Consider the following 15,622-nt stretch of genomic DNA (forward strand, 5'->3'; position numbering starts at 1 on the left):
TCCCTTTTAAACTAAAAAAAAAAAAAAAAAAAAAAGTAACCGAAACTGGTTTGGCTCAGTGGATAGAGAGTCAGCCTGCGGACTGAAGGGTCCCAGGTTTGATTCCGATCAAGGGCATGTACCTTGGTTGCGGGCACATCCCCAGTAGAGGGTGTGCAAGAAGCAGATGATTGATGATTCTCTCATCGATGTTTCTAACTCTCTATCCCTCTCCCTTCCTCTCTGTAAAAAGTCAATAAAATATATATTTTTAAAAATGTATAGGAAAGGCTTATTTCTTAATATGTGTATGCTTTATAAATTATGGTTTGGGCCCAGCCAGCATGGTTCATGGTGTTAAGCATCAATCTGTGAACCACAAGGTCATGGTTCAATTTTGGTCAGGGAACATGCCTGGGTTATGGGCTCCATCCCCAGTGTGAGATGTGCTGGTCAATTATTCTCTCTCATCACATATGTTTCTCTCTCTCTCTCTCTCTCTCTCTCTCTCTCTCTCTCTCTCCCCCTGCTGCTCTGAAATAATAAAATTAGGACTTGGAATCTATATATATAAAAGATTAAGCAACCATGGCATCCAAAATTGGTCGACCAAACAGGCTGTGTGGGCGACCAGGCTGCAGGGGGGTTAGTGAGGGGCAACCAAACAACAGAGCAGCAGGCTGATGGGGCTACCAGGCCCACAAGAGGGGCAGTTGGGGGTGACCAGACTTGCAGGGGGGTAGAGGGGGCCATGAGGTGCAACCAGGCCAGCAGAGGAGGGTAGTGAAGGGCAATCAGGCTGGCAGGGGGGCGGGGGAGGCAGCTAGGAATGATCATGCTGGCAGGGGGTGCAGTAAAGTACGACCAGGAAGGTAAGGGGGCACTAAGGGGCAATCAGGTCGTTGGGGGTGGGGGGCAATTATGCCTACAGGAGGGGCAGTTAGGTGTGATCAGGCAGGCAGGCAGGTGAGCAGTTAGGAGCCAGTGGTCCCAGATTGTAAAAGGGATATTTGGCAGTTGGACACCCCTCGAGGGGTCCCGGATTGGAGAGGGAGCAGGCTGGGCTGAGGGGACACCCCCACCTTCACCCCATGCACGAGTTTCATGCACTGGGCCTCTAGTATTTTACATAAAAGAGAAACTAATGACTCATTTGCTAAGCTTTCAATCATTTCATTTGTGTAAGATTTAATAAGTTTATACTATTCTGTGCTGATAATATTTTTATTAATGGTAGCATTACATGTTGAAAATTTGAATAGTATTTATCTTTCTGATATTAAAATGGGATAGCCATAACATCGTATTAAATTATTTTTCATTTCAGAGGATTTCCTGGGCTAAAGAATAAAATTTTTAGCTCTCTCACCAAACAGCTATCCAGAAAGTTGAATGAAAAAAACCCCCAAACAACAAGGTATCTATCTATTACCACACATTTTCTAAGCAATATGGCTTAATTTTTTTTGGGGGGTGGAGGCTTTATTTTTGCACAGTAACATTTCTGTAAATGCAATGGAGGCTGCAGTTTCCATATGCTGAATACTGTAGAGATGTTTTATTTTAGACTCTGACAACTTCTCATGGGCAACCCAGAGATTTGTTTTATCATAATCACTTAGAACGGAGGTTCTGGCATCATCTAAGAGGAGAGTTCCCACCCTCTGACAAATCATTTAACTTCTGGGAGTCTTGATTCCATCGAAATTGGAGATAAGTAATAACTATTTACCTCTAAGGCATTCTAGGGGATTAGATGAGCTATATTTGTAGAAAGCTGTTAGCACAGTGCCCACTAAGGGTCCAAGAAATGGACCATTACTACTGTTTCATGTACATATTTATGCATCTATATTATGCATAAATTATTATGACCATCATTATCAAGTACATCTATTGCATCCCTCATAACACTCACCACTTCCTTAAAAACCGTAAGCCTTTCTTCTCTTCAACACGAGATAAATAACCCACAACCTGCTCTAAGTCCCCGTCAGAAACCCACTGCCCACACTAACTTACCAAATCTGCTACTTTAGCCAGGTCAATCATCATGTTAATGTCACATCCACATTCAATAATGGTGAGTCTGCGCTTTTTACCTTTAAGTGAAAAGATGAAAATTGTACTTTTGAAAAAATATATCTATTAATGCTAATTAACATTTTTAACTGCATCAAGCACCTTATACACTTATAAGCAGTATGCCAGAAATTCACTTTATAGGAGAAAATTGATAAGGTATATTTCATCTTGGTTTTCTTGCTATGTTCTCTAATTTTAAAATATCAAGACTACTCAAATGAATCAAGTGCTCAAACAGGTACAATCCTGACTAGAATGGACAGACAAGTGGATTTCATGATGACCCTGATCCTGCTGTTCAGTAATGGGCCAGCGCTTCTATCTCTATCAAAGCTTCCTGTGTTCCCACTATAGCTAAAAAAATCCTCAAACCTAATACAACAGAATGTTCGTGGAACAATCATTTCTAAAATAAGTGTAAAGAAATCATCACCATTACAAAACTGTCTTAAAGACAAAGAGAAGCCTCAGTCCAACTATAGCTGACCCTTGAACAATGAGGGAGTTAGGGATGCCAACTCTTGTGCAGTAGAAAATTGCATATAATCTTTGACTCCCCCAAAATTTGAGTTGTCCTTTGGTATCAGCAGGGATTGGTTCCAGGATCCCCGTGGATATCAAAAGCCAAAGGGGCTCAACTGCTTTACATAAAATGACTCATAACAATGCATCGAGTTGGCCTTCGCATATGCAGATTACCAACCACAGATGAAAAACACTCTTTTCAATCCACAGTTGGTTGACTCTGCAGAGTGAAACCTAGGGATACAAAAAGCCAACTATACACTTATAAGACAAAAAATCCAGATGGAAGTGGACCCATGCTTATTGTTGCTATAATGAGAAAGTTCAGATTCTACCACTGTCATTTTGGGAATTAGTTTCATCTTCCCTCAAATTTAGAAAGGTCACCATCTTCCAAAGCAGATAAATCTTACAGGAAAGAGGAAAACTCTGTTACTTCCACAAGAAAGGGAAATACTTGCTATCTGTTCACTGAAGGTGCTCACCATGACCACGCCAGCCTGTCCAGGCCAGCAAGCCTTTCAGAGGAGCATCCTAGCAAACCCATACTGCAGTCAGAATAAGGTATACATCTGTATCATTATTATCTCGAGGAATTTATCTTTTTCTGAAATTACAGCCAACTTAGTAAAACTACAAGAGAGGTAACATGAAGTGACAATATTACTTTAGCATTTACCAGAGGGGAAAACAAATTTCAACAAGGACATGCATGCTTCTCAGACGACACCACCTGCATGTCAGTCTGGGCAGCACCGCCTACCTGACACAATTGTCACAGGGCCTCGGATCTCTGTTAGCTTCTGCCTGGTGAAGTTCCGAATGAGGCACTGGATCAAAGTGCTCTTGCCAACTTTTGGAGGCCCCATCACCACCACCACTATTGGTGGGGGCTCTAGTGGAGTTCGATCAACCACTGGAATATGATGCTTTTTTGTCTTCAAATCCTGAGTCCTATTTGTTAATAAATAAATAAATAAATAAATTCATTTTCAAAATTTAAAAGGCAGTATTCCTGTATGTAAAGATTTTAAGGAGAGCAGAACAGACAATATATAGATACAATAAACATGTTAAAACTATTGGCGCCAATCCAAATAACCACTTTAGTAAATAGAAAAACAGATTAACTTTAACAGTAAAAAAATGTTGAAAACTATACAAACCTTAAATCTTATTGCTTTATTAGTTGATTACATTAGTTTAAAGAGGAAAAAAACAAACAAACATAGAGGCAGTATATCATAATGAATAATGAATAAGAGCAGAGGCTATCGAGTTAGATTTGGCTCTTCTACTGGGAGAATATAATTCACTAATGTTTAGCCCGGGCAGTGGTTAAACCTGACGATCACTGGTTCCATTCCTGGTCAGGGCACATGCCTGGGCTGTGGGCTCCATCCCCAGTGGCAGGTGTGCAGGAGGCAGCTGATCAATGATTCTCTCTCATCATTGATGTCCCTATCTCTCCCTCTCCCTTCCTCTCTGAAATCAATAAAAATATATTATTTACAGAAAAAAAAAAAAAAAAGAAAGAACCACTAGAAGTACCTAGCTAAACATACCTGTGAAAGGATCGAGCCATCCGCACGGCCGACTGGACCGCAAAAGCTTTGGGGTTTCTCTTCCGGGCATCTTCCTCATCGCCGAGCTGGAGGTCTTGCAGATGCCGTTTCTTTTTCTTCTCAGCTTTGGGCCCACTGTTTTTCTTCCTGTGTTTCTTCTGGTCCTTGGTCTCCATGGTGGCTCTTTACCAATTCACAAGTAACCTACATTGAATAAGGTGGGGGTGGAGGAAGCATTTTACAATCCAAACTATACCCAGAGAAAAACGGTAAATTTATTTCTTTAAAAAGAGATACTTACATATATGTTCACCCAAGAAGGGTAGGGACTACTTAATATGCCAAATTTCACTGCTCTGCTATAAATTAGTTACCTCTGCTTAGATTACTATCTATTCATCTTAAGTCTTTGCATTAGCATTGTCCATTTCTGCAACGATGGAAACATTCTACTACTTATTTTTCTACTCATTTTTAACACGGTAGTCACTAGCCACATGTGCCTAAGGAACTTAAAATGTACCAAGTGAAACTGAGAAATTGACATTTTATTTTAATTAATTCTAAATTTAAATAGTCATATTTGACTAGACTATTTGGACAGCTCAGCTCTAAATAGCAACTGAACTAATAAAGTGGCTTCCAAACTTAAAATATTTTAAAGAGATTTTATTTAAAAAATTAAAGCATTTTAATAACCCCCAACATGATAGCAGTATTACTTTTAGTTTGATATTGTACAATTTTTAAATTATAAAGACCCGCATACACTTAAGAAATAGTAATATCTACTAGTGTGAGATGACTGGTTGTGGATGATGCCTGGAAGACCACACATCTGCAGAAACCCTCTGGATTTCTGAGCATCCCAGAAATTCATGGCCCATAAACTGGGAACCACTGGATTAAGTTTTTTTTTTTTAAGGAAGTCTGGCTGCATACAAAAAAAGGGGAATGGGCAATCAAGTCATCCAATGAAGGTACTATTGTAGATTGAGATAACTTCCGTTCAATAAATATCCGTGTCTGCCTATGATGTGCTAGGCACTGTGCCAGGAGATGGCCACCATTAGATGACTAGTGGAGGAATTCCAAACTAATGTCTCCAGAGCCATGCAGTCAGGGCCACAGCAGAAGGTGCATTGTGGGAGATCGGTCCGATTCCCCCACACACAGCGGAATAGAAAGTCCACATATACCAGCATAACGTCAAGAATTATTAATCGGGAGTTAGGAGAGCTGGGTTCTAGGAGCACTTTGACACTAAACAGCTGTGTGATTTCACGACATGATTTTTCTACTCAGCTGGACTTTGGTTTCGAACTTGCATGTGCTTGATGCCTTTATCCTTTGGGGTGGCGGTTAGGTGGAGAGAGAGGAAACACTTTCTGGAATTAACGGGCCTGGCTCAGGCCTGTCACCGGCCAGGATTACGCCGCAGTGAAAAGCCCTCCCGCTCTCCGGGCCCCCTCTCTCCGGGTCCAGGCAACGCGAATTCCTTAGCCACTCCCCCAACCACTAAGGTGCACTTCCCAGGAGGTACGAACGGTGCCTGCCCAGCGCCTCAGGGACTCCCCGGGGGCAGGCTGCCCGAGACCGAACGAGGACCTGCCCGCGCTCTCGGCTCGCGAAGCTCCCGGAGCCCCCGCCACCGCCCCCTGCCCCTGTCCACGGCGCTTACCAGCTCACAGCGCCGCCGCTCACCCCGCGTGGCCCGCGCCGGAACCGGAAATGCGGTCTGCGCACCCACTCCACCCGCCGGCCGGAAACAAGGCGGGGACCGAAGAAAGAGACCGGCTGGGGGAAGACTTTCCGGGGAGAGCCGCAAGGAAGGCTTGTGATTGGCTAGCGGAGGCGGCCGATCTCCGGGGGCTGCGGCCCTGAGCTAAAACTATTTACTCTTCTGGGTTTCCGACCTGCGTGCGCTGCGAATGCCCCAGCGACCCCGGAGGCCGTGGCCACAGTGCGGCCTGACACCGTTCCTCGCTGCGGGGCAAACGCAGGAAGTAACAGTTCTGGTCACCGGAGTCCCCTTGCCATCCACGGCGGGCCTGGTGGGATATCACGGGGTGGGGGTGGAGGGTGAGGTGAGGAGCCGCTGTGGCTCGACCTCTCGCTCCGCCTTAGGGAGGAGGGCGCCTGGCGGGTCTCGGGCTCCGGGCGTGCTGTAATTCTCTTGCCAGGAGCAGCAGACTCAGGGCAGGGACCCACTGACCCGAAGTGGACTGCCTCGGCCTTCCTCTGATCCTGGGAAAGGACTTGCCATGGGAGAATGCAGCTTCTTGCCATTGTCTTCTAGCACAGGTTTGCCCATTCCCACCCGCAAGGGCTGCTGTGGATTCATCTGAGCCCATTTCGGGTGAGCTAGATGCCTTTGCCTACAGAGTTTGTATCCCCCTCTGGTCTTGGAGGTTTTCCTTTCAGTATCCTACCAGTGCCACCCCTACCTCCAGGACTTAGATCTGCCTCATAAAACCAGGCACACTGTAGTAATTGAGACCCCCTATCCTCGATGCCCTTTACAGCAAGCTCAAGTTCTCCCTCAGTATCCTCAGGCATTCGCTCTGCATCACTATACACTGCCATGCCAGGGAGGCTACCCTCCAGGGCACACACCTCCTCATCTGTGAAGAGCTTATGATTTTGTAACTTTAATGCTAGCCCTCATACTTGGAGATTTCAGTATACAAGTAGTAATCCTTCTAACATTTAGTTGGCTCCGTGTGTCCCACTCTTATATTCTAACCTGGCACAGCCTCGGTGCCCTGTGATCACACCCTAGAACACATGTGTCAAACACAAGGCCCGCGGGCCAAATCCAGCCCGCCAGGCCTTGCAATGTGGCCTGCACCGCGCTGTCATCACTGCACTCCGCTGTCGGTTTATGACATTGTCAGTTTATGACTGTTCAGTAAACCAATCGGCCCGCAATTTAGGCTGGATTTTAGATTTTGGCCCCTTCTCTGATTGAGTTCGACACCCCTACCCTAGAACATGTCAAGTCTAAAGTCTGCAACCCCGGAAGCACCCCACTCTGATGACCGCTTCCTATGTTTCTAAGTTATTCCCTCTAATGCTCCTAAACCAAAACTCCTGTAAACTAGTATCTCCAACTCACCTCTTACTAGTTCCTCCCTTGATGAGTTCTCCCTCCCTAGTGTGCTGCTAGCTTAAACTCATGGTCATCCTTTATGAGGAGCTTAACTCCCTCATCTAGTCACCTCATCGTATCTGCTTGGTAAAATGAGAACCCTGGAGAAACCCAATTCTCCATCTACATATGACAGCAGTGCAGCTAAATGTGGCTAGAGGAAAACAGAAGCATCCTGACTGCCCTCACTTCAATAATTCCAACATTGCTTGCTCTGTGCCATTCTTCCAAATGAGGATCTCACACCTCTCTTCAGTCCTTCCCATCACCTTCCCCTTCCATCCTACTTTACTAAGAAAATGCAAGTGGAGACTCCCACCGCTGCAGATTTCTACCACCATTTCCACCAATGCCTCCCTCTGTCCCCTGCCCGTTACTGTAGATGAGCTACCTGTGTCCAGGGCATCACTCTAGCCAGTCTGTTCTCTCCCCGACACCATCAGTTTTTGCTAGAGTATTCCCCTCATCATACAACATGCAGTTATTTCATCTTAAAATAAACTCCTCTTTACCCCATTTCCTATACCTTTTCTCCGTGTTTCTTTGTAGCAAAACTTCACTAAAGAATTGTCAGTATATTTTCCGGTTTCTCCTATTCTCTCTTAGATTCACTTTGCTCTCCGCACACCATCTACAGACCTGGGTTTTCCTTCTCAGTGGCCTTTGTTTAATCTTTCACTCCACTGGGTGCACTGACTCTAAGCCTCCTGGGAGGTGCAAGGTCAGCCACCACCTGTGCCCTGACTGGGGCCACCCAGCACGGGCTGGACAGTGATCTGCAGATGGCTGCTACTTGTGCTGGGCTTGCAGGTGCCCAGGAGAGTCCAAGATGGGAACCAATACTGGCTGCATTAGTTCCAGGCCTGAGGCCTCTTAGTGAGAGGTACGAGGCATGCCAAGGCTAGATGCTGCTTGTTTGCAATTTGTGAACCTTTAAGAGATTTTCAGGAAAGTCCACAGCAGGAGCTAAGATTGGCAGTTTGTATAGAAAAGCTACTGGAAACAACATGGGTAGCCTCAGGGGATCAAGGGGGCAGGGCCAACAGTATGAGCCAGGTTGATGGAGACTCAGATATGGCGCCTCCCTAAGGGCTTTGTAGGGGGAGGGCTTATCAAGGGAACTAGTGTCTCTGCCAGCACTTTTGTCTGACAGAAAGCTGCCCCTCCAGCTCTTGCCCTAATGCTGGAAAATTCAGTTCCTCCCCATATGTCCCTTGTGCCTTTGGAGCTGCTGCCCCAGTGCTAGAGTTCAGAGGGAGCAAGTCCGAGTCAGTACAAAGGCCCTTTAAGAGGAAGTGCTTGGGACTCTAGCAGCCTCAATTCCTCTCAGCTTCCATCTCCTTCAGTCACCCAACCCACTGGTATTTAAAGCCAGAAATTATAGGGTTTTTCTCATCCTGCCACTGGAACCCTGGGCTGGGGGGGGGGGATATTTAGTGTGGCGCTAGGGTTCCTCAGGGGGGTGCTCTACAGCCAAGATATACCTTCTGATTTTTATCTGGCACATGTGGTTGCGGGACAAGCTTGATTCCATATCTTCACCCCTCCTACCAGTCTCAATGTGGCTTCTTTTTTAGATCCCTAATTGTAGGACTTCAGTTCAGCTAGACTTCAGGCATTTCTGAATGATTGTTTTGTAGTTTATTTTCATTTTGATGTGGTTGTGAGAGGATTCCAGTAACTGCATTTACCTACACCACCATCTTGACCAGAAGTCTCTGTTAATTTTTTTGTACGTTTTACTTGAGTTTTGTTGAGTTCTGCGGTTCTTTATATATTCTGAATATAAGTCCTGTGATGGAAAGGGATTTGCAAGTATATTTCCAAATCAGTATCTTGGCTTTTTGTTTTCTTCACAATATTTTTTTTCCAGCTAAAGTTATCAACTTTTAAAACATTGTGTTTTTGGTGTCATGTCCTATAATTCTTTGACTCCTGGTTGAACTCGTGGTCGAGGGGACAATTTGCATATTAGCCTTTTATTATGTAAGGTATACACTGAGTGGCCAGATTAATATGCATTGAGATCATAATAATCTGGCCACTCCTTGTAGATTGGGAAATGTTGCTTTCTTTTGTATTTTTTGGAAGAAAGTGTGTAGAATTGGTGCTATTTGTTCTTTAAATATTTGGTAGAATTCACCAGGAAAACCAACTAGTTTCATATATTTCTTTGTCAAAATGGGTTTAATTATGAATTATGTGTGATTATAAAGAGATCTTTATGAAAGAGATCTTTATGTTAATGGAATAGTTCTTTAGCTTGATTGAGGTGGAGGTTACATGTGATTAAATGCATCCAATTAGCTTTGTGCGAATGCTAATATTCTGGTTTTATATTGTTACATAAGATGTAACTATTAATGGTAATTTGGTGGATGGTACACAAAACCTGTCTGCTATTATCATTTCAACTTTATGTGAAATCTAAAATTATTTTAAATATGTTTTTTATTGATTTTTAGAGAGTGAGGGAGAGGGTTAGACAGACACATCAATGAGAGAGAAACATCATTCTGCACAAACCCCTTTTAAGGATCAAGGCCACAACCGGGGCATGTGCCCTGACTGAGAATCCAACCAGCGACCTCTTGTTCCTGAGTCACTGGCTGAACCACACCAGGTGGGCTATAATTTTTATTTTTTTTTAGGTTTATTTTTTTAAATGTTGTAGGAGGTCTTGGTTGAGGTTCACTTTTTGTAATTATAAAGAGCTGCTGTAAACATTCATGTCCAGATTTCTGTGTGAATGTAAGTTTTTATTGCAATTATTTCATCTTGGGTGAATTTTGGTTGCTTGTGGTTTTTGAGAAATTGTTCTTTTTCATTCAAGTTTTTAAATGTGTATGCTGAAGTTGTTTGTAGTATTCTCATTTTTTGTAGTATTTCTTTTTTTTATCTACCTAACATCTGAGAGGTCTTTGGTGTCATTCAATATGTGTGTATACACACACACACACGCATTTATTTAATGTCAGGAGTTTATCAATTTTATTCACTTTTTTTTCAAAGAACCATCCTTTGTTTTACTTTCTACTGCTTTTTAAAAAATATATTTTTCAGAAACCAGCTGATACAAACTATGAATAAAACCATACAAAGCAAGGAAGCAGACAGCTGTACTCTATTGCCTCTTTTCTCTTTCTCTTCTCTTCTCACAGTCTTTGCCCAGGTGTCACACCGTTGCTCATGAAACCTCTGTGCGTAGCCAGTTACCTGTTTCAGCTTGTCATCATTCTTCTCTTCCCTGGCCTTGCACCCCACAAGGATTGAGCATTCAAGAAATGACCGTTGTGCCTTAACTGGTTTGGCTCAGTGGATAGAGCATCAGCCCGCGGACTGTAAGGGTCCCAGGTTTGATTTCAGTCAAGGGCATGTACCTTGGTTGCCAGCTCATCCCCTAGTAGGGGGTGTGCAGGAAGCAGGTGGGTGATATTTCTCTCTCATCGATGTTTCTAACTTGTATCCCTCTCCCTCTTTGTAAAAAATCAGTAAAATATTTTTTAAAAATAAAAAATGATTGTTGACCCAGGCCAATATATATATATATATATATTTTTTTTAATTTTTTAATTTTTTATTTTAGAGAAGGGAGAGAGATAAAAAAAATCATTGATGAAAGAGAATCACTGATTAGCTGTGTCCTGCATGTGCCACACTGGGAATTGAGCCCACAATCCAGGCATGTGCCCTTGACTGGAATCGAACCCATGACCCTTTAGTCCACATGCTGATGCTCTATCCAGAGCCAAACCAGCTCGGGCATATGGCATCTTTATTTTAAAATTCTCCATACATATGGCAGAAATATATTCACATAAAGAAAAGCCAAATACTACATTATAATGATTTTGTTGCCACTCCATTTGTTTAACAAAACAGTGGTGAAAGGTATTCATGCTGTGTAGGTGGGAGAGACTGCAATGCCTGATGCACAACTAATCAGGATTTGGATAACAATCAAGATGGGGAAGAAAAACAGCAGAAAGCTGGCATTGAAAGGGAAGTAAGAAAACCCTGAAGAAGTTGAAAAGAATTCTTATTTACACAATTTTGGACAATATTTAAGTGTGAGTATCACATTATTCAATGATGGCACCTTCAAGACAGCACCAACAGTTATTTACTGTGCATGGTGTAGCACTGGGTTACACTATGACATTGATTCATGCCCTAACAAAGAGAAGACAAGTAGTCGCTTACATATATTTGCACCGGAATGAAATCACATTAACCCTTCATTGTGCATGCTGGATTTTTTGAGATTGCAAACATGAATGCTGTTTGACTACTACCAAATGCAAGTACAGAAAAGGATACTTATTTTGCAAGTAAATGACAATACAAAGTGACTCCGGTAACTGCATCTATGTTGCCTGGACTTCCCTTTGTGCCTTGGGGAATGTAAATAAAACTTCAGTACATTGTGGAGAATGCAAAAGTAAGTTTAATAACCTAATAGATTTTGTTGAGAGAGGGTACCTCTGTGGAAGGTGTAACAGGCAGCAGACCAGAAGCTCCAACCAAGAATTCTATCAGAAACTTGGAATGTATACAGATCAGTACTGAAGGCTGATCATAGGACAAACCACACAGTGGACGGGTGGCACAGCAAATTTCAAAGCTGATGATGGTGTATTATCCTTCAATTTATTCAAGTGTTTTAAGATAAACAGCAAAGCTATAAAGTTACCAGCCAGGTTTCTGGTGATCACACTCAAATATAGCCACCAGTTTAACAATGATACCAACAAAATAAAATCTGTATAAACAAAATTGTTAACAGATATAACAAATATAAAATCAATAATCAGGTTGATATATTCTTTTAAAAAATGTTTTTATTGGTTTTTCAGAAAGAGGAAGGCAGAGGGAGAGGACAGAAACACTGATGATAAAGAATCATTGATCGGCTGCCTCCTGCACAGCACTACCAGGGATTGAGCCCACACCCAGGCATACTCCCTGACCAGGAACTGAACCAGCAACCTGTGGGTACGTGGGACAGTGCTCAACCCACTGAGCCAGGCAGGTTGGTATATTCTTTAGAGCGATTGCTCATGGACTTTACAGAGTAACTCTGCCAAACTCCATGGCAAAGAAAAACAAGAATAAATATGAAACCCCAAATTCATCATAATAAAAATAACAAAATTTTAACAAATTTAAATTATTATTTAATGAATCATGGGCCAAATGTCTCAATGGGCATTTTGGACAGGACCAAATATCAAGGACCTTTTGGCATGGACCAATGTCTCAATGGATGTTTTGGACAGGCTCAAATGTCCTGCAAAGATGTAATAAAAATGCTGTACCAGAAAGAATAAAGGTGAATTAAACTGCAGGAACAACTGGATTATTTGGAAGAATAGAGAGCTGCTTACCTCACACCACATATAGCAAGAAACACTACAGACGGATATATGAATAATGCAATTATACATGTCTGCTTCACACACATTAAAGGAGAGACATACCTACCACAGGACTCAGTTCCAAAAGGAATTTACTGTGACAACAAAGGAAAAACACAACTCTCAACTAGGAGAATACATTTCTAATACTGAGCCTTTACATAGGAATTTACAAGAATTAAGAAACACTGAGCTGCTTGTTCTCCATTGGCTCCAACCGGCTTCTCTGTGCCCTCTGGGGCTTATCTGCAGATGGCATCTGCTTAGGTTCTCCCTAAGGAGACACCAGCAACTTGGCGTCACAGTTCTGGAGGTGGCCCCTCCATGAGAGCAAGTCTCACTGGGCTCTGGTAACACTTGCTTTCATCCTTTGACCCTTTAGGATTTAGAATAGTGAAGGCTTCCTATGATGCTAGTCTCTAGGTGATTCAATAGCCCTTGTTTGTGGTCCACTGTAAGTCTGCTATTAAAATCTTCTAGAATTGTTTTTCACCAGAACCATGCTGACACAAGACCTACCCCATATTAATTTGTCAAAAGAAAGAATTCTTCCCCAGCCCGACCAGCATGGCTCAGTGGTTGAGCGTCAACTTATGAACCAGGAGGTCTCAGTTTGATTATTGGTCAGGGCGCATGCCCTGGTTGTGGGCTCAATCCTGTGTGAGGTGTGCTGATCAATAATTCTCTCTCACCATAGATCTGTCTCATCTATCTTTCCCTCTCCTTCCTCTCTGAAATCAATAAAAAATATCTTTTTTTAAAAAAAATAATTTGCCCTAGCTGGTTTGGCTAAGTGGATAGAGCATCAGCCTGTGGACTGAAGGGTCCTGGGTTTGATTCCAATCAAGGCCACATGCTTGGATTGCGGGCTTGATCTCCAGTAGAGGGCATGCAGGAGGCAGTCAATCAATGATTCTCTCATCACTGATGTTTCTTTGTCCCTCTCCTTTCCTCTCTGAAATCAATAAAAAAGTATATTTAAAAAAAGAAATAATTTCCCCCCAAATTCACTGTATAGACTATAAACACTTAGAAAAGAATTCATCTCTATTGGGGGGAATGCCTTCAGCTAAGGAATAGCCCTAAGAATAAATGAGAAACCATTATTATCACAGTAATATTAGTCCTCATAGAAGGTCCATATAGAGTTGCATATCTTAAAGCCAGGGTTTACTCATCTCGTGTGCTGTTATCTTTGAGCTATGGCCCTTTAGATCCATAAACTATAATTTGATATACCATACAGACATGAAAAAGTCCATTACAATAGCGACAATCTCTTCTCATGTCATGACAATATTTGATTGCTGAGATCTTTCCCAGAAGCACTACATAATATTTCCCAATCATCTCATATCTCACATATCAACCAACAAAATCATTAGCATATCCATGACTAACTCAGACTGATCTGGATTTACCCTTATATTATCTGGGTGAGGGATAGACAAAGACAAAACAGAGCCCAAAAAGTAAGAAATAGAGTCTCTGTAAGTGTTTATCAATATGTTTCAAGGAATCATAGGAAACAATTGAACAAAGGCAAAAGAGACAGTATATGACACTATATAATATGAAAAACATGTAATTCCTAGATTACATACAACTCAGGTTACACATATCAAGCCTAAATAGATACAGCAATGAAATACCAAGACTATGAAAGGTATTTCATTAAATACCACTATTTTTTTATTTGTACAGTACAGTATTACTGTTTACAACAAATATTAATCTTTGTAGAATTTATATATCACAACAGCATTTACAGTATTGACTGACCAAGAGGCTGCTTTAAAAAACTCAGAAAAATATTTGGCTTTTTAATGGAAGTAGTTCAGTAATAATGACCATACTCGTTCATAGATGAGGAAAGGTAGGTGATGTGGCTATATAATAACATATACTGGCCGTACTCTAAAGAGACTTGGTAGTATTGAGGATAGAAATGATGCAGAGGTGGTTAAAAACCTCATAGAAACATATTTTATCTTCTTTATTGAAGAGGCAGTTCAGCAATGATAACAGTCATGTATTTATGTCAGGAAATAGGAGAAAAAGCATGTTGTTTTCACTTTAACTCTTCCAAATATATTTTCTTATATCCATAGTGGTGTGCCGGTAAATACTTGACAATAGGTTATCTAAGAAAATAACTAATTTGTAGTTTCCCAATTTCCATTGTATAAATACTCACACTAAAGCCAAGCTACCAACATGATGGTACTGAATGTAGAAGTGGAAAGAAATGTGCATTTGCACACCATTACTCAGTATTTTCTCCATGCAGACTCAATAATATAAGTAACTTAAAGAATAGCAAAATATCTATACTAATAAAAGGGTAATATGCTAATTAGATCTCCCCTCCAGACAAAGCCACGGTGGCGGGGGCCGAGGCAGAGGTAGTTAGGGGGATCAGGCTGGCAGGGGAGAGCAGTTAGGGGTGACCAGACAGAGCAGTTAGGGGCAATTAGGCAGGCAGGCAGGTGAGCAGTTAGAGGCCAGAGGTCCTGGATTGTGAGAGGGATGCCCGACTGCAGGTTTAGGCCTAATCCCACTCAGGCCTAAACAGGTAGTCAGACATCCCCCAAGGGGTCCCAGATTGGAGAAGGTGCAGGTCGGGTTGAGGGACCTGACAACCCTCCCTCCCCACCCCACATGCACGAATTTTGTGGACCAGCCTCTAGTTATAAAATAATTAAAAAGTAATGAGTGTTGAGTATTTATTACCTTTGTTTTCAACATAATTTTATGTAATTTAATTATGATTTTATGTAATTTAATTTTTAAACGACTGTGTTTAACAACTGGCTCACAAAATTCCTGAAAATTTAAATCAGCAGTATTTCCAAGCCAGTCTAAACTTATTCTAGCACATCACTATTTGTGTGTATAAA

General features: G+C 42.0%; 1 protein-coding gene and 1 long non-coding RNA gene across 4 annotated transcripts in view; one reads left to right on the forward strand and one right to left on the reverse strand.

Moving 5' to 3' along the window:
- Positions 1-15,622, reverse strand: part of BMS1 (BMS1 ribosome biogenesis factor) — a 51,632-nt gene that overhangs the window by 28,797 nt on the left and 7,213 nt on the right. Inside the window, exons 1-4 of one of the 3 annotated variants that reach the window (XM_084904759.1) lie at positions 5,836-5,893; positions 4,155-4,358; positions 3,353-3,543; positions 2,002-2,081 (exon numbers count right to left, since the gene is read on the reverse strand). In XM_084904759.1, the coding sequence (XP_084760885.1) occupies positions 2,002-2,081; positions 3,353-3,543; positions 4,155-4,330 (447 nt within the window). In that variant the 5' untranslated portion in view covers positions 4,331-4,358; positions 5,836-5,893. Of the gene's footprint in view, positions 1-2,001; positions 2,082-3,352; positions 3,544-4,154; positions 4,359-4,455; positions 5,815-5,835; positions 5,894-15,622 lie in introns of those variants that run through there. The other 2 variants (XM_084904760.1, XM_084904761.1) reach the window with 2 other exon arrangements.
- On the forward strand, positions 5,981-10,837 carry LOC311632858. The gene is made up of 3 exons (XR_014796842.1): positions 5,981-6,513; positions 9,771-9,928; positions 10,467-10,837. It is a non-coding gene; the product is annotated as an uncharacterized lncRNA (long non-coding RNA).

The sequence above is a fragment of the Pipistrellus hanaki genome (genome assembly GCF_964339955.1).
Source record: "Pipistrellus hanaki genome assembly, chromosome: 14".
Taxonomy (NCBI): domain Eukaryota; kingdom Metazoa; phylum Chordata; class Mammalia; order Chiroptera; family Vespertilionidae; genus Pipistrellus; species Pipistrellus hanaki.